A 17,752-nucleotide genomic window follows, 5' to 3' on the forward strand; every position below is an offset into this window, starting at 1 on the left:
TTTGAGGTCAAGTGAATCCTGTGGTTCCCCCATAAGATAGATGCATGAGGTACAGGAAGGTTCCTTTTAATTCCTCCCTTGAAGACTATGCGTATTCTCATGCTTAAGTTTTATGTCCAGTCTATAAGATGTCTTTATATAAAACATGGGCACTATGTTCAGCAATAGAGACTGCTCTTGTTAATGGAATAAAGTTACAGATTTGATATGATGGTAACAAATTTAGACTGTATTTTACTTACTGTTGAATTTAGCAATTAAACTGTGTCTTTTAACTATGGAGAGCATTGCTTGGATAATAGAAGCAGGGATTTCATTATCAGGTAATCATAGAAGAGTTGATTAGATTCTTTATTATTTGTAGGACTGATTAGAAAAAACTTGCATATTTTAATTTGTCTATATGGGGCTGAAAATGGCAAAAATCTGCCATTTCTCTTCCAGGTTAGCAGAGCTGTGGGCAGGGCACTTTATCTGTTACCTTTGAACTTCCATTTCTTGTCGCTCTTTTTAAACATCATCTTTCCCATAAAAGAATTACATGTTCTCAGCTTTGTAATTCTGACTAACCAAACCAGTAGCAGTCAGCATGTTTGCTGACTGTAACAGTTCTGTACAGGCAGTGTTTCTGCAACAGAAAACACCATGGATGAGGGGTTTTGGTGTGTACAGTACTTTCTCAAACCCTATTATGCAGTGAGAGGAGAGGTGCAGAGGTTAATTTTGCAATGTTTGGGTGACAGTTTTCAAACAACATCAGTCATCATACAAGACTGTTGTGGTTTTGCATTTTATGTAGTCTTCCTTTGGATTTGTGGCTCTTTCTTGACTTGGTGACTTTGTAACTGCTTAGTGATTTGGACTTGAATATAGTGAAATTGTGTGCTGCTTCAACAAGGCTGAAAAAATTCTGCCAGCCCTCTGGAGAAATACCTGTAAGTGCTAAGGAAACTTTTGTCTAAGAAACAGTTTTGCTGTTTCTCCCTTTCACTGTCCTGCTTTCTTGGTCAGTTTACTAATGTGTGATGCACCCTTATTAAGTGCAGATGCTTGTTTTGGTGAAACGTGGTTTCTTTGTAATGCCTTGTAATTGTATTTGTGCAGAACAGTAAGGTGATATCTAAGTTTCAGATTAAGTATGCAGTGAATGGTGATAACCAGTATCAAAATGTCTGATTGGTTTGGATGGTCTTTCCTAAAAACAAAATGATGATAGGAAATAACAGTTCATTTGAGGGAACGAAATACAGGTATTCTTGCATTGTTGTTTGTTTTTTGCTTTCAAGTGTGTTTATGGCTTTGTTTTTCCTGCCTTTTATGTTGCCATTGTGCATGCTTTGTGCATTGGGGTGGCTTGAACAGCTTTTATATAGGGAGAGTAGTGTATAGCATGTTGTGCATGTCTGTAGCTTTTAGTTGGATTTTTAGTTGTGTTTAAAGATGCGTATTTTTTAATTTGGATGTTGAATTGAGTTCTGAATACATTGATGCTTTTGTAAATATTGGCCCTCTTTTTGCTTCGTCTGCAACTTTCAAAAAACAGCTTGCTTTCCTCCCCTCCACAATACAAGTTTTAATTTGCACTAGAATAAAGTGTTTATTTCCTTAAAGATTTAACAGAGGCTTTGGATGAAGATGCAGACCCCACAAAATCTGCACTGTCTGCAGTTGCAACTTTGGCAGCTGCATGGCCCCAGTTACATCAGGGTATGTGTGGGTTTCACTTCTTGTTTTGTTACTGTTCTTATTTTGCTCTGTATTTTAAAGCACATTTTAAATATTTATATGCGTTTAAATGTCTTTATGAAATAACTGTTCATTCTTCTCAACTGTAGGCTGCAATCTGAAAAACTTGGATCTTGATAGCTGCACTCTTTCTGAGATTCTCAGACTTCATATTCTAGCCTCAGGCGCTGATGTAACATCAGCCAATGCAAAATACCGTTACCAGAAACGAGGAGGGTTTGATGCTACTGATGATGCTTGCATGGAGCTGCGATTAAGTAATCCTGGGCTCTTGAAGAAACTTTCAAGTACCTCAGTGTATGATTTGTTGCCAGGTAATAAAAGACAGTAAATATTAGAGATTAGATTAGATTGCTCATTAAGTGATCAATTTTGTAACTGCTTCAGATCCAGTAACAGTCATAACTTACTGTATCATAGAATAATTCAGGTTGGAAAGGACCTCTAGAGGTCACCTAGACCACCTCCCACCCGCTATGCTCTGGCCCCCACAAGCAGGTCCTACCAGATCCGAGATTGCAGAGCTAGGCAGTCTCATTACTTTTGAGTAAATCCCATTTAAAAAAAAAAAAAAAAAAAGTTATTTTTTTAGTTTTACTTGCAGAAGGGAATCTCTGCAAGAAGCATCTGAGTGGTTGATTCAGCCTTTGCTTTTTATTGCTATTCTTGTTTGGGTTGTTTGTTTGTTATTTGGAAATGGAGAAAAAATTACTATTTACTGTTCTTTTATCTCCGTTTTGAAGATAATACTGCATTTTAGTTCTTCTTTTGGTGCTAGAACTTAAATGAAAAGTAAAGGCTCGCATCTCTGAGCAAAGCAGATATTTTAGGAAATGCCTCTTTGAAGTGCAGCTGCTGTGCTACAAATGTTTGACTGTTGACTTTTTCTCAAGTGAGAACCAATCTTCAGTTTGGAGTGTGTAAGAGTAAGACTTATTTATTAGTTGTATAATGAAATATAAAAATTGGTCTGAATTTTATTAGGAGAAAAGATGAAGATCCTTCATGCACTCTGTGGGAAACTTCTGACTCTCGTTTCCACTCGAGATTTCATTGAGGACTCTGTTGATGTGTTACGACAAGCAAAACAGGAGTTCAGAGAATTAAAGGCAGAACAGCATCGCAAAGAACGAGAGGCAGCAGCAGCAAGGTAAAACTAGGATATGGAAAGCTAAATTTGTTACTACAAATTAGGTTAATTCCTCAATTGCAAAAGGCATATGAGAAACAATAGTAGTGTTTGTGTTTTATACTGGTTTCTTGAGACCCTAGACAGGAGTGAAACTTTATTGTGCTAAGCATTGTGCTTTCCCATGTTACTGTTCGTTTTAGATAATGCTGTAGTATAAAAGAAAAAAGATGTGGCCAGGTCAGATACTAGATTAATTGCAACTGTTTTTCAATGTTCTTCTTACTGTTAGGATACGTAAGAGGAAAGAGGAAAGGTTAAAAGAACAAGAGTTAAAAATGAAAGAGAAACAAGAAAAGCTGAAGGAAGAGGAGCAAAGAAATCCTGCTGCAGAAGTATCTATTGGGTATGATACGTGGTATTGCCGTGATACGTATGGTATAGCACTTTTCAGTTATGTGGTCAGACTTTACCTATGTAGTTTTCATTGACTTGGTCATATAAAAAGGTATATTTTAATTTAATGTTGTTTTTTATTTTTCTTCCTATTGTTCTAGAATTGCTTTATGAAAGTTATTATATTTTTTAAATCAACTTTTCTTAAAATTCTATTGAAAGCTTGACAGTTTTACCTACTGACAAGAGAAACTTGCAAAATCTAATTTGTTTTTTTTTTTTTCATTACTTTTTGTCTTGCATTTGTTTCGCATTGTGAGTATCTTCATAATAGACCTTTCTAGTTCCTTTTCTAATTTGAGGAATTGGTCTAATCTGAGCTAGATAATATTGACCTCGCATAACAGTTTATTAATCAGATTTAATAGCATTTTTTTTTTTAAATGCTGTGCCATCCCAGATGATTTCCATAAAACTAAGGTTTTTTGTTCTATTAATAAAACTGTATGGTTTCAGGTGGTAAGATTCAGGCACATGCAGCTGTATATGATTCCAGAAAAAAAGCAAAGTATATATACAACACTATATCTTTACCTGCTTGAGGAAGGGAGTTAGTTAAATAAGTTTCCTTCAAAAGGTGAGCATGGGCCAAAGACAGATTTGTGCTACGTTTCTGAAACTATAATTGATGGGGGAAAAAAAAGTTATCCTGTAATGGTTGCATGTAGTTCTCTAGGTTTTTAATTATACTTGCTAGGTGAAGGAAAAATGTGTAATAAGCATTTTATAAAATGGTGTACGTTTTGATTAAAAAAACAAATTTTTTTTTTTTAGTAATTAAAAAAATAATTCAGGTTGGCAGAACTACACTAAGATGTCTCCAAAAAGGAACTGATTATAACAGTGCTCTTGAAATGAACAAGTGACCAAAGAGCAGGTTTTAGTCTTTAATGTGGAACTTGCCATTTACAGTTCAGTGGGTTTCTTCAGGGTTTTAATATATTCTGTGACTTAATTTTTTTAAAGCATTATAGGTCTTTGACTAGCTTAAGTACTTCTGAGAGGAAAAATACTCTTTGTGTTGAAGATTTCGTATTTTGTTGTGTATTTTTTTTTTTTCATTCCATTCAGCTTTTAATACATGTTTGGTCAGTTAGTTACCTTTTGTTTATTTTATTGTGTCAGGGAGGAGGAACGGGAAGACCTTGATACTAGTACAGAGAGCAAAGAAATTGAACGTAAAGAACAAGACATGGACACAGTGACAGAGGATGAAGAAGAGCTGGGACCAAACAAAAAACGAGGAAGAGGTAACACTATAATGTATTTGTTCATTTGTGTGCATCTGTGCACGCACACATGCATGCACCTGGGAAGCTTTATAGTAAATTTTTATGAAGCATCAGTATTTCCTGTAAATTTTTAAAGGAAAAGTGAGGGGAAACAAACCCCAGCCAAACATGATCATAGTGGGCTAGTAAGCACATTGAGAACTTCATGTAGTTCTAGTGGTCAGCTGTACGTTCTTTCACACTGCTGTTTCCTCTTGTCTGCCATACTTGCTGTCCAGATTCCTCTTTTGTCTTAAACAAAAAAAACAGGCTGTTGCCTGACAAACCATCACAGTTACGAGTAGTGCACTCAGAGAGAGAGAGAGAGAGAGAGTGAGTTGTGGGAGTCTCATCTAATAGGATATGGTGTGGTTTTGACTCTTTTTATTAGGAGGCTGCAAAAACAACAGGTATTGTATTAGAAAATGTTATATTGAGCGTGTTGAGTTTCGTTTGCCTTTGTTCATGGAGTAGCGTGCCTTCTGTACAAGAATGCAACTAGACTCATCCCAGGTTTAATTTCCTCAGCAGTGTGTTAGTAGGAGCTGTGGTGCAGTAAACAGCACAGCCTGCTATTTGTAACTAAACCTAGATATAGCCGCACGAGGATGAACTGTTAATGCTGGTTTATCTGCATCTTTCTGCTGTGAAGGCTTTGTGCTAGCATATGGGACAGTGAAAGTCCTGGATCATCGTGGACTTAGAGTTGCAAACTTGTACAGTTCTAACAGTACCTGGGAAAGAAATTCTGGGTCATTGAGCAATACAGGTTTGCATGTTCGCTACAGCTTTATGATGGCAAAAGAATGAGGTCTTAGAATGTAAAGTTCCTCATGCCCATGTCTGAGACATTGTACCTGGAGGGCAGACAAGTGTTACTTCGTTCCTACAATCGGAGAAACTGAAGGTCACACTGGAAATCAGTAGAAATTGAATGCTGACAGCATCTTTCACCATTGCATGTGTTAATTACAGGATATACTTTTCTAGATGACTGTCAGGACCTGATTCTGTGGTAAACTAAGATGTGAACTGGTGTATTTTCAGCTGGTACATTTTTGGGAGTGATAAATTAAGTCCAAAACATAGTTTGTATTCAGTAATGAAATTGCTAGAATTTTACTTCCTCATTATAATACAGTTCTATAACATACTTTTAAGTTCTTAAAATTTTGATTCTCTTTTTACAGTGTTAAAAATGACATTGTTGATCAGTGAGAGCTGGTCTAGTTTCTGCAAGGTGAAAGTACACTAAAGATGGCTTCCTCTTTATCGAAGGAAGGGGGTTAATCACTTGGGGTTTTTTTGGTTTTTTTTAAATAAAATTTAGTGTTGTTTCTTGACTGAGCTGATGGTCCTTGACACACAGTGTAAGTTTAGATAATCAGAAAGGGACAGAACCAAACCCCACCCTTTACTTAAGTTTTTGGTTAAAGAAAGAATTTGTAAGACTGTTGCTATCATTCTTCTTCCTTTAACTTTTAGGAAGGAGAGGGCAAAATGGATATAAAGAATTTGCAAAACAAGAAGAGACCACTTGTGAAAAGAGTGAACCTCTTACTGCTGAAGACGAAGAAGCTTTAAAACAGGAGCAACAAAAGAAAGAGAAGGAACTGTTAGAAAAGATTCAGAATGCAACAGCCTGCACAAATATCACCCCGTTAGGCCGTGACCGTCTGTACCGACGCTACTGGATTTTCCCCTCTGTTCCTGGATTGTTTATAGAAGAGGACTATTCTGGTCTCACAGAAGACATGTTGTTGCCTCGAACCTCTTCCTTTCAGAATAGTGTAGAGTCTTGCACAAATGAACCTCAGGTATTCAGTAAAACTGGAGAGTCTTTGAAATCTTCTGAATCTACCTCCAATATTGACCAAGATTCACACACCAGTGTTGTTGTAGAGGTGCCAAGGCCAGTATATAAACCAAACCGTTGGTGCTTTTACAATTCTCGGGAACAACTGGACCAACTCCTAGAGGCTCTCAATTCCCGAGGACATAGGGAGAGTGCCTTAAAAGAAACTCTTTTACAAGAGAAAAGTAGAATATATGAACAACTAAGCAGTTTTCCTGTGGAAAAATTCCATATTTCAGGTAAATTAAAGGTTTCTGATCTTACTTTGCTTCCATAGCTGTAATTTCTGTATAATATTGTAGAAACTTCTAATTGTCATCTAATTGTAATTCCTAAGAAATAAGGTTTGTTTTTTTCCTTTCTTTTTTTCTCTTATTCCTTCTCTCCCCGGCCCCCCCCCAAACGCGTCCCGCCCTCCCCCCCCCCCCCAAAGATCTTTGTGATGTCTTTTTGGTGTTTTATGCTAAAAGAGCATTTTTTCTGTTATCTCACTGCTTAGTAAAACAAGATTGGCTTTTAAACAAACATCTTTAGGAAGTAACTGGAGCTTTGGAAAAAGATTAACTGAGGAATAAAGATTAATATCTGCTAGAGGTGAATCATGGTATTGATCTCCTGATGTCCTCATTTCCAATATGATGAAAGGAGACACAAGGTGTGACACTGGAGACAAATTAGCAAAGGAAGGCAATTACTGGTACCATTTGTTGAGTAGGACATATTCTTTCATAACATTATAATGCATGAAATTATTCAAAAGCCTTTACTGGCATATTGTGAACAAGGGAACAATAGCATATTGTAGGGTCATATTAAAACCTTTGGGAGGAGAGAAAATAGCGTAGCTGTGTTGGTTGTCATGTGGGTTAACATCAGGACAGTGGATTCTGTGATACCATTCTATTTTTTTTCCCTTCTTTTGGCAGAGGCTTGTTACAGGAGGAGGAGGCATCTGCAGAGCAGTGTTGTTTGTATGGATTCCAAAATGTAGGCCTGTATTAAATACATCATAGACCTAGGATTTAGAGGTTTTTTCCCTTTTATTCTAGCCAAATATTTTGCCATTTATTGACAAGGCACTAGCTCCAATCACCAATAAAATTTTGCATACACAAGCTTGTAGCTAGCTTGTTTGTGGTGTGTTGGTAGGTAGAGGATGTTACCAAAACAAAACTCCCTAAGATAATGTTTAAGAAATTGCATTTTGTTTTGAATTAGGTCAAATTACTGTGACTTTGGTGTATGTCTATTGGGGCAAGGGAGAATTATTAACAGCGGAGCTGGGTTCTGTTTTACTGGAGTGTGTATGCCAGGATGTGCTGCAAACACGTCAAGTCTAAATCCATAACTGAGCTACCATTTCTTTTGGTGGAAACTAGCACAGGACAGAGTTTCTGCATAGCAATTAAGCTTTATTTCGAGGCCTTATGGCTATGTTTGTGGGTTTTTTTGTTGAGAAAATCTCATTTTCTGATAACATCTGTGTTTGTGTGTGTGTGATTCCTTATTTTTCTAGTTGCCGAATCTTCTTTTGTATTTTGTGTGTTGCTTTCTGCAGCTTGGTTTCCACATGGATTCTTCTCTTTCTATGTTAGAATTGTAGAATAATATTAAAAAAAAAAAACAAACCAAAACCCACAACAACACAAATTCTGCAGCTTTGAACTTCACTTTTTTACTGCAGTGAACTTGAGCTGCTGCCCTGTTGCCTTCACTCAAATGACTTGCTGGACAAATGAGAACTACTCCATGATTCTCTTGTGCTGTAGACTGCCCTTCTCTGTTTTCTAATTACCACTCTAAAGAGCATGGAAATAAAACTGATATGTGCTATTACTTGATTTTATTCCAGTATCCATTAAATTTTCCTCATCACTTATTTGCAAGCCAATTCTGCTTAAGAAAAACCATTTTATTTCTTCTTTTCTTTGAAACCAAAAAGGATGTTTCCCACATCCAGACATCAGAGTATGCTAGTATACATCTCGAGAATATTTGCATAATTACTTTCAGTTACAGGGAATTGTTTCTGCAATTGAGAGCATTTTAGAAATTCATCCAGTACTTCCTTAACCACAGCTTTATGGTAATTTTTTATTAAATACGTTTAAGTTCTTGCATATACCTCCTCCTCACTGCACTCATAGGATTTAAGGTAAATCCTGTGAATGAAAACGTTTGCCACCTATGCAGATTTCCAAGCACTGATTTAGGGTCTGGGCATACTTTCAGCTCTTTCCTGTAGCTTTTGAGTTTTTTGCATGAATTTTCAGTTCATTATCTAATTAAGAGGTTTTTGCTTGACAGCTCATCATCAGCTCTTCCCTTTTTTTTCATAAATTATCTTACTGTCTTGTTCTTCCCCCCCTCCCCACCTTTAATTAGAGGATACAGTCAGTCTAGTCTGTACCTGTGTCATCTTATCTTTATCCTCTTTTCTTTTAACGTAATGTTTTCTAAAGGGATTATATCTTGTTCTGTTAGTTTTAGTGACTGTCAGTTGGACATGCTTGCTTTAAATGATTCATGCAGGAAAGGAAACTGAGGAGTTTTCCTGTAAAGAAAGGGCCATCAAATATGAAGAATACTGGAAATGTGATTTTTCTTTATTTCCAACCCTCCCTCCCCCCACCCTTGCACTTATAGCAGAGAGTTGTTGTTCTACTACTTTATAAAGCATTTTAAGATAAAAGTATGACTTTAAAATTGACAAGAACTTCTCATCCTGTGTGCTGGGATAAGCGGACTACTACAGAAAGGGAGTTTTGAAACTGTGTGTTTAATTTGTCCTGCCCTGTACTGCTTTTGTTTGCTCCACCAGTGGCTGCTTTACAGAACAACGTCCACTAACATGCAGTTACTTGGTATTCTTTCAGACAAACCTCAGAGTGACATGAGACCTCCTTCAGGACGGGGCAGGATGCAGAATGCCCATGAAGGATCTCATGTATCTGCAGAGAAGCAGCTTGAACTCAGACTTAGAGACTTTCTTTTGGACATTGAAGACAGGATCTACCAAGGAACATTGGGGGCTATTAAGGTATTTGTGAATTCTAGAATAGCTAGGAGCATGGTGGTACCATCGAGTCAGTAGCTTAAATGAGAACTCTTGCCTGCTATGGGTTTTACTGAAAGCATAATTAAATTAAGCGTAGACAGTAATTGGCACTAAAAGTTTGTGGCCTTTGATTCTTTAGAAACTTCAAGTTTGTGTGTTTGCTTCAGGTTACAGACAGACAGTCTTGGAGAGCAGCCTTGGAACATGGGCGCTATGAGTTTCTGAATGATGAAAACAAAGAAAATGGTATAATTAAAACTGTGAATGAAGAATCTGAAGAAATGGAAACTGATGATCAAGATAAGTTTCTTGTGAAAGACAGGTAAGAGCTACAGCTTAAATAATGGCTCTTCTCTGTGAATTTTATAGCAGGGCTGGCTTTATAACCTTCAAATTGGTTTTACCTCCATATTCTTTGGAGTGGTATTTTTATCTGAGTTGTAAAAAGTGAGAATTTTTTGGGAGATTTGTTTATTTTCTAAATGGCACTGTGCTGTTACCATATAAGACTAAGACACCTGCAGGTCAATATTTACAACTTGTACTGTTCAGGTATTACACTGCTCCAAGTGAATGTTAATTACCAAATAACAAATACGTGAATTCATTTTGTAGTAGTTTAAAATGCAGAGAAAAATTAATCTGTCAATTTCTGCATTGTTTTCCAGAAGAGAGAAAAGAAAAAAAACCCAAAACCAACCACCCCGCTTTGTGGAAAAAGCAGGGGTGTTTAAAAGGGTGAATGGTAATAGTAACAAATTGCTGGTTGAACTGGGGTGTAGCTTTTAGTGAGTCACAGTAAGAACCATCAGTGCAACAGGCCATGGTCTGGATTAACCTTTAGTGCTGCAGCAAAGCGGAGATACAATCTTGCAACCTTGAGTGATGCCTCTTCTGTAGAGCAAGCAGCAACATAGTAAAAGAGAGGAAACCTGAAATCATGTAGCGTTGCAACTATAGAAGTGTTTTGGCTTGGTTTTTTGTTTTGTTTTTTAAACTTTTGAGACAGATGCAGGACTCTCTATTGGTGTTTGTTGTAAATCAAACTACAGCAACTGTGAAGATTTCTAAATGTTTTACTCTCAGAAGTTACATACTTTTCAGAAATAAAGATCCACTTTAATTTACTTAATACATATATGTTTTGACCAGACGTGAATGTTGAAGTATTGTAGGAAAAAAGATTAATTGGAGGCAATGATTGTACGAACATAATGTTTGCTTATGTCTTCTGTGAGTTTTTCTGCAATTAGACTTTTATTTTATGAAAGCTGTATTTCTAGGTGTACATTTGGATGCTGTGTTGGATGTAGGAGTTTAAATTTTAAAGTTCATTAAGGTTTTTCCCTTTTTATTTCAGTTTGCTGCATTAGTATTGTCATATAAGACTGCCCTCAGATCCGAGTTCTCTAGTTGTGTGCAAAATGGATAGGGTCATCCTTCTTCATATTAACAACACAATTTATAGACATTTGCTTCCTGAAAACCACAACACAGAAATATTCCAGTGTTTTAATTAAGAAGCTAAAATTTTATCTGTCTGCAGTTACCTTGGGCACTTGCTTCCATTGCCAACTCTTGATTCAACTGCAGAAGCTTTTAGCTTCTTTTTTTTTTTTCTTTTCCCTCCCATTTGATACTGACTCTGTCAAAGTTTCTGAATAAAGTCTTCTCTAATAAAGTCCTGCATTTTAAAACAGAGACTATGGGATTCTGAAATCATGTGACAGATTGCTTTTGATGCTGGGCTTTTTATTCACCTTAGAGCGAGTGACATCTCATTAAGACCTTGGAGTTTAACTAGTGAAATGTAAATAACTGTGCAGCTTTTTTCTGTTTGCTTTCAGGCTCTCGAAATGTGTGTGACTGCAAAATATAATGAACAGCTTTTAAGTGTGAAAAAAGAACAGGGACAACCAAAAGCATTGCTCATTCACCAGAATAAAGCAGAATCCAGACAGTCTTAATTAGGGGTTTTTTTTTTCTACACCAAGTAGAAATTGAATTTTATTTTCATTAGTGTGAGTTGCTCTCCTATGCTATACTTATGTTTGTGGTTCAGGAAGATTAACTACACTTTGAAATGATTACTTAATCTTTGCTCAAAGAAGTCTGTTTTAATGGGAAAAAACTTTTTTTTTTTCCTTTTCTCCTCCTTACATGAAGAAGTAGTATATTTTAGAAAAATCCTCCAAGGATGAGAACATACAAGTTAAGAATTCTTGATTTAACATTTTAAAATTACTTTCTGTTTTTATTTAATTTATTTTCATTTCAAAACTTTGTGAGGATGTATGTAGTTGAACTTCTGCAGATGGAAGTATTCTAAAAGGCTATATCCCACCACTGGAAGGGTTTTCACTGAAGAATTATTGGGACTATACTCTTCACAGAAATCTCTCATAAGCTAGTTGATGGATGTTGCACCAAATCTTACTGAAATTTGTCATCTGCACTTCTTGAAATTTAGGTAACTGTGTTACCTAAAAATGATTTATCGAGATTAACTAGACTAATTAAGCAAACCTGAGAACTGGGATAACTAATCACACTTGTGCAGTATCTGTTCATGTCAATAGTCCATGCATGTAAATGAAGTGAAAATAAAAATGTACTGAGGATACAGACCTGTAAAAATATCTATGGTGTTAAATTCAAAGTATATTGAAAAAAAAAAAATAATAATCTATTACATTTCTATTCTAGGCTCATTGGCTTGAAAACTGAAGCTCCGAGTGCTGCATCAACAAGTACAAGTACTCCTCAACCAGTTAATAATGTGGTCCACTACTTGGCATCTGCACTGCTTCAGATAGAACAAGGGATCGAGCGCAGGTTTCTCAAAGCTCCTCTTGGTAAGCTTTCAGCATTGAAACTGTATGTCTCTAATTTTGTGTAGGATTTTGTAACAAACAAAATACCAAAAAACACAAGACCTATTGCTATGTACTACTGTAAAATTAAAAAACATTAGATTGTTTACAAGGCCATAGGTCATGAGGAAATATTTATATTCTTATTCTGCATCTCCTGAATTACATGTATTAATGAACAGCTTATTTTACTCATGCCTATTTAACGGATCATTTCAGTGATCTTGTTTATGTGATCCTACAATTATATTGATGCATTGGTTGACAAATTGTACCCTTAAGCGGGGTATTTCTGGGGGAATACTCAGTAATTCAGCATTACTGTGGAGACCAGTGTGTCATGCAACTATACCATCAGTTTCTTCTGTGTGTTTTTCAGGTTGTAAAAATGTTTGCTCCTTTTTACTTTGTTTCTGTGAAAGCGACATAGGCCTGGTTTATCTGGATCGCCTTGTTCAGCAATGACAGAATATTTACAGTAAAACATAGTAAAGATTTGCACTGTAAACTCTCAGACTTTCAGGTTCTGTGTTTATGCTGTAAAACCTGGAAATAAAAGTTTGCAAGAAAAAGTTAAAGCAAAGCATGATAATAGCTTGACTTTTAGCACACATTCCTTCCTTGAATTCCTCTGATGTGCTCTAGGGGTGAGAGAGGGGATCCAAAGTGCATGAAGTTACTTTGTTTTCCAGTGATCCCGGAGGTCTGGCTTTCTTGGGATCCTTTTGCAATTCAAAACCATTCTGTCTTGGAGAAGAGTGCAAAGGTGGTTTATCCTTCCTGAGGCAGCTGTCTTGGACAGGTGTTCCTTCTGGATGCTGCACTGAGGACGAGCTGTGCCCTGTGCTCAGCTGGGCTGCTTTACTTCTCACCTGCAAGAGCACAGCGTGGTTTACCTGCACAGCCCATCCCAGCAGTCCTCCAGAGAATGAGCTGCTACATGTCCTATTAAGTTGGTACTCTCCTCTGATAATGATTGCATATAAATCCTTAGGCTCTGGCAGATTTTGCTGCAGTAGTTGAAGATAAAAATGCAGGTTTTTGTGTGTTACCACGAGACACTAGTGGTGCCTGGTGGCACAGGTGACCTAAAACTGTTTCTGCATCTCGGCTGCTTCTAGATGGAGTCTGGTGTCAGGTTATCAGTCGCTGCTGAAGATGAGTTTGAGGCAGATTCATACCAGAGAGACTGACATGCAGGGCGTGGCTTCCCTTCCACGAACTTTCGTTATCGGTGTGATAACCCCCAGAAGAGGGAAATGATTGAGATGAAAGGGGAGAGCACAGGAGTAGTTCAAACTGCAGCTGTTCAAAAGCTTTACTTGGCTAAGTGTTTGGTGAGCTCAAGTATGCCTGGCCCTTGCCAAGCCAGGCATCATATGACTTATTTCCTGCTATATGACTAGATTTAGAACATGTGCATGGGACAGTTAATTGACAGTACATCTAGCACTTGTCATATTTGCTCTGCATGTGCAGATTGTAAATACATTGTGCAGTATATGCCTCCATTTCCAAACTTGCTCTGGGAGTATTTTGGCAACAGCTTCTACTAATAGATTGCACATCCTGATTTAGAGGAAAAGGGCTAAACGAAGAAGAGTGTCCCTGAAATATTGGAAAGTTGGTGGGTTTTGTTGTTGTTGTTGTGTTTTGGGTTTTTTTGGTGGTGTTTTTTTTGTTTGGTTTTTTTTTTAGCAGTCCTCCTGTGTCTTGTTTTCAGTGGTCCCAACTCTGCCATAATCTAATGATGGTTCATGTTTTTGCCCGATCTTCTGATGATGGCGGGGTTTCTTGTTTGTTTTTACCTTAAGAATCCCATTTTCCTTTAGATGCTTTGTACTGTGTGACAAAGAAAGTATATAGGAAGAGCAATCTTACATGATTTGCATGTCTTAAATATCTTATGTTTGTTTACCATATTGTGCCTGTGCACCTCTTCTGCTCTGAAGAATGGTAACGCTGTAAGATTATTGTAATGTATAGAGTAACCTGCATAGCTGAGGGAACGGGAAGGATCCCAGGTCTGCTCTGCTCTGGCTTACTGCCCCAGCCATTAAGTGACAGTGTCAGGTTCCCTCTTCCTTGCTTTACCTTCGCTGCCAAGCATCTTGTGTTTTCAGTTGTGTAATGGGCCACTTTTAGCAGGAGATGAGTCTGAATGAAGGCAGGATCTTTACTAGAGAGCTTTTGGAGGAGCTGCAGCTTCCAGTGGCTCGTATAGTGAAGAAAACTTAAAACACACAGCTATTCACTGATGATTTTCTGACCACGAGGCAGTTACATGAAGGGTGCTCTGACTTGGGAACTGCTGGATCTGACCAGAAGGCGCAACTGCAAAGTGTCAAGGAAACCTGTGTGTTTCAGAGGCATCTGGCAAACTTGGGCACTTTGGAGGTCAAGCAGCAGTCCTGGATGCAGCCCTTTCTGGATATAACTCTTCAGTGTTTCAGACATCTTTAAAAAGAACAAGAGTGTAAAATTTGCATAATCTTAGATTCAGTTTAAGCTCCTCAGATGGAAACAATGTCTTTGCGTGCTACCACAGTAAGTTCTGTTTCTTAGTTTGCAACTTGCATATGTATAACAGGCAAAGAAAAGATCTCTACTTAGCTTGACAAGGAGGTGTTAGTAGTGTTACGAGCCCTTTTAATAAAAAGCAGACACTGCTTCTTGCTCAGGGAGTGCCTTGTGATGTCCTCTTTCACTGACCCCTCTAGAAAGTGGCCAACAGTACTCTGACAGTAGAAATTAGCTCTCAGTTTTGTAATAATTTGGGTTTTGGTTCATGAGGTTTTTGTTTTGGTTTTGTTTGCCTGTTCTTACATAGATCATTGTGTCTGTACACTACACTCATTTTTTTCTAATAGGAGCTTTTTTTTTTTATAGTTGTTCCAACTATTTAATGGAACTGTCCCCTAGACAAAATGTCTGCATATTTCTTTCTGATGTTAAACCTGACAAACCCAACCTTTTAGGCTGATTTAATTACCACTGAAGTAAAAACATTGGAAGTCAAGCAAGTTCTGTTTTGGCAGCAGTACTGGGGAACACTTTGGGTAAAAACAGTACCCCTGCATTTCTGCTTTAAATTAAACTGAATGTGCTTTGTCATTATTTCAGTTGTTGCCTCCACTGTGGAGTTTCTTTTCCCTCTCCACCCTCCCTTCACTGTACTCTGTTCCTATTAGGGAATGGAGCCATGCTTAACAATTTTTCACTTTCTCTCTATTTACAGCTTCTAGTACTAAAGACAGCGCAGTGAAATTCACTGCAGTCACTGGCCAGTTTATCCCAGTGGCCTCCAGGGTGCAGAGCAGACAAAGGGAGCCAGCACAGCAATAAAAGGACCAGCTGCTCCTCTCTGCTCTGTTTTTGTTCTGAGGCTCTATCAGGCTGCCAAGAGCCTCCCTGGTGATTCTGATAAGTTTAGAGTTGAGGTGCATACCAAATATTCTAGTGAAGAGCAAGAAAAGACTGACACAGAAGATAGCAATGCCAAAGGAGATCTAGACACCCCAGAAACAGCACCCTCTGCCTTGCAGAGCTGCTAGATGGGCCACTAATCTTCTGTTGTCTGGCAATTAAATGTATGCATTTCTTAATTGTGAGTTTTAGAAATCCTTTCATTACACATTAGCAATGAAAATTTGGGTTTTCTTCCTTCAGTCCAGCCCAAGGTAATGTTTGGGAAGAATCACAAAAAAGGGGGTGCAGCTTGAAGTACGTGTCTTTCCTGCAAAAATTCTGAGTTAAGATGTAAAAAAGCTTTTAAATAGCTTTTTGATCAAAACTCTGAAGTGCTACTTCTCAGATAAAAAATATGAGAGGGAAGAAATACAAGCCACTTTTATTGTGCATTTTGCTTCTTTTTTAGTGTAAATTACTTTTCCTTACATTTCAAAATGCTCTGCAGTGGAGAAGTAGGTCTCATCATTCCTATTACATAGATGTGAAAATTGAGGTATAAAATGATGAAATGATTTGGTTGCCCTGGAGTTCAGTGAGGCAGCCACAAAAAAATTGCTGCCTTCTCCACTAGTGCAGGACTTCAGTCATTAACCATCCTTCAGGTTTCCATACGAAAGGCTGGTTTATAATTCATGGGAACACCTTTGTGACTGATCTAGGGAACCATTTACCTTTTTTTTTTTTTTACTTGTGCCTTGCAGTTCTTGTGGGACAAAAAGAAAAAAATGCAGCCTTTTTTTCTCCTTTTGGCTTGTCTTTGTTCCATTCCTTTCTTTCTGATTGTGTTTATTTTTCTTTCCTCTACTCCCGAAGTTGTTTCCTTTTCTATTTATAATTGTCCTCCTCATAATAGCATCAGACATCTCGCAGCAGTGACCTGCGATAGGATTAGTTTATGCACATGCTTTGTTCTCCTGCTTTCCTTACTTCCCTGCGGAGTTTCACGAGCAGAGGCAGCGAAGGTGGGACCGGTCCTTTTTTTGTGGTGATGAATTTTTGTTTACTCTTCAGAGAAGGCAGTCAGTGAAGGTACCTTGCATTTGGAGCAGATGAGGTTTACTATGGCTGTTACTTCTTGGGAAAGTAATTTCATAATTCTAATACTCAAGAATACTCCTGCACAAAAATATCTTATGTCATTTCACATGGACAGATGAGTTAGTTCTCTTCGTCCTTCGGGATTGTGCCCACGTTTTTGAGATGTTCTGAGGTTTGTGGTAGCATAGACCAGACAAGTTATTTGCTGAGAGAGAAACTTGTGGTCAGTAAGCTGCTCCTGTAGCCATTTGTACCGGAGATGGACAGAAAGGTAAGGGAGGGTAGATTTAAGAGCTTTCAATTTAATCCTTCTGTTTGTAGTGGGAGTCAAAGTAAATCCTGGGATGTGCAGTTCCTCCATGCACATTATTCTCTTACCCTTCCCTGCCTAACTTTTTCCATGCACATGTTGGGAGCCACTGTTCTAGTTACATTTTTTAGAATACAAAAGTATAGATTATAAAAAAATTAAAAAATAATCGGACACGCTTCAAAAAGGTATTTTAAATAACTTTATGAATTTAATATTAGGTAATGCAGAAGATGATGAATGGAACCACTGGGGGGATAAAAAGAGGAGGAGAGTGGAAGCCAAGACTAGTCAGAGAGATGGTAAATTTTAAATGTTACTTATATAGCTAACAATTAGAAAGTACTGAATATTTTATCAGGTTTTTGTTTTTTTGTTTTTTTTTTTTTTACTTTAATAATTTTGAAGGTATTTCCTTGTATTGAAGGAATTATAGTATTCAAGCCAAAGGTTTAAACATGGGTAGTAAAACAAATACATCTTAAAGATTTGTTTGCTTGTTTGTTTGGTTTTAAATATATATTTATTTTTATTTTTTTTTTTTT

The 17,752-nt window shown here is 37.4% G+C and overlaps 1 protein-coding gene across 1 annotated transcript in view; it reads left to right on the forward strand.

The window, feature by feature from the left end:
- Positions 1-17,509, forward strand: part of BAZ1A (bromodomain adjacent to zinc finger domain 1A) — a gene marked incomplete at both ends in the record, with an annotated part of 29,445 nt that extends 11,936 nt beyond the window's left edge. Inside the window, 10 exons of the mRNA XM_010165769.1 lie at positions 1,612-1,707; positions 1,836-2,060; positions 2,731-2,896; positions 3,168-3,281; positions 4,457-4,581; positions 6,088-6,696; positions 9,334-9,497; positions 9,683-9,837; positions 12,222-12,370; positions 17,429-17,509. Of these exons, the coding sequence (XP_010164071.1) occupies positions 1,612-1,707; positions 1,836-2,060; positions 2,731-2,896; positions 3,168-3,281; positions 4,457-4,581; positions 6,088-6,696; positions 9,334-9,497; positions 9,683-9,837; positions 12,222-12,370; positions 17,429-17,509 (1,884 nt within the window). The remainder of the gene's footprint in view (positions 1-1,611; positions 1,708-1,835; positions 2,061-2,730; positions 2,897-3,167; positions 3,282-4,456; positions 4,582-6,087; positions 6,697-9,333; positions 9,498-9,682; positions 9,838-12,221; positions 12,371-17,428) is intronic.
- Positions 17,510-17,752: the final 243 nt, after the last annotated feature.

The sequence above is a fragment of the Antrostomus carolinensis genome, unplaced genomic scaffold, assembly GCF_000700745.2.
Source record: "Antrostomus carolinensis isolate BGI_N321 unplaced genomic scaffold, ASM70074v2 scaffold3044, whole genome shotgun sequence".
Lineage (NCBI taxonomy): Eukaryota > Metazoa > Chordata > Aves > Caprimulgiformes > Caprimulgidae > Antrostomus > Antrostomus carolinensis.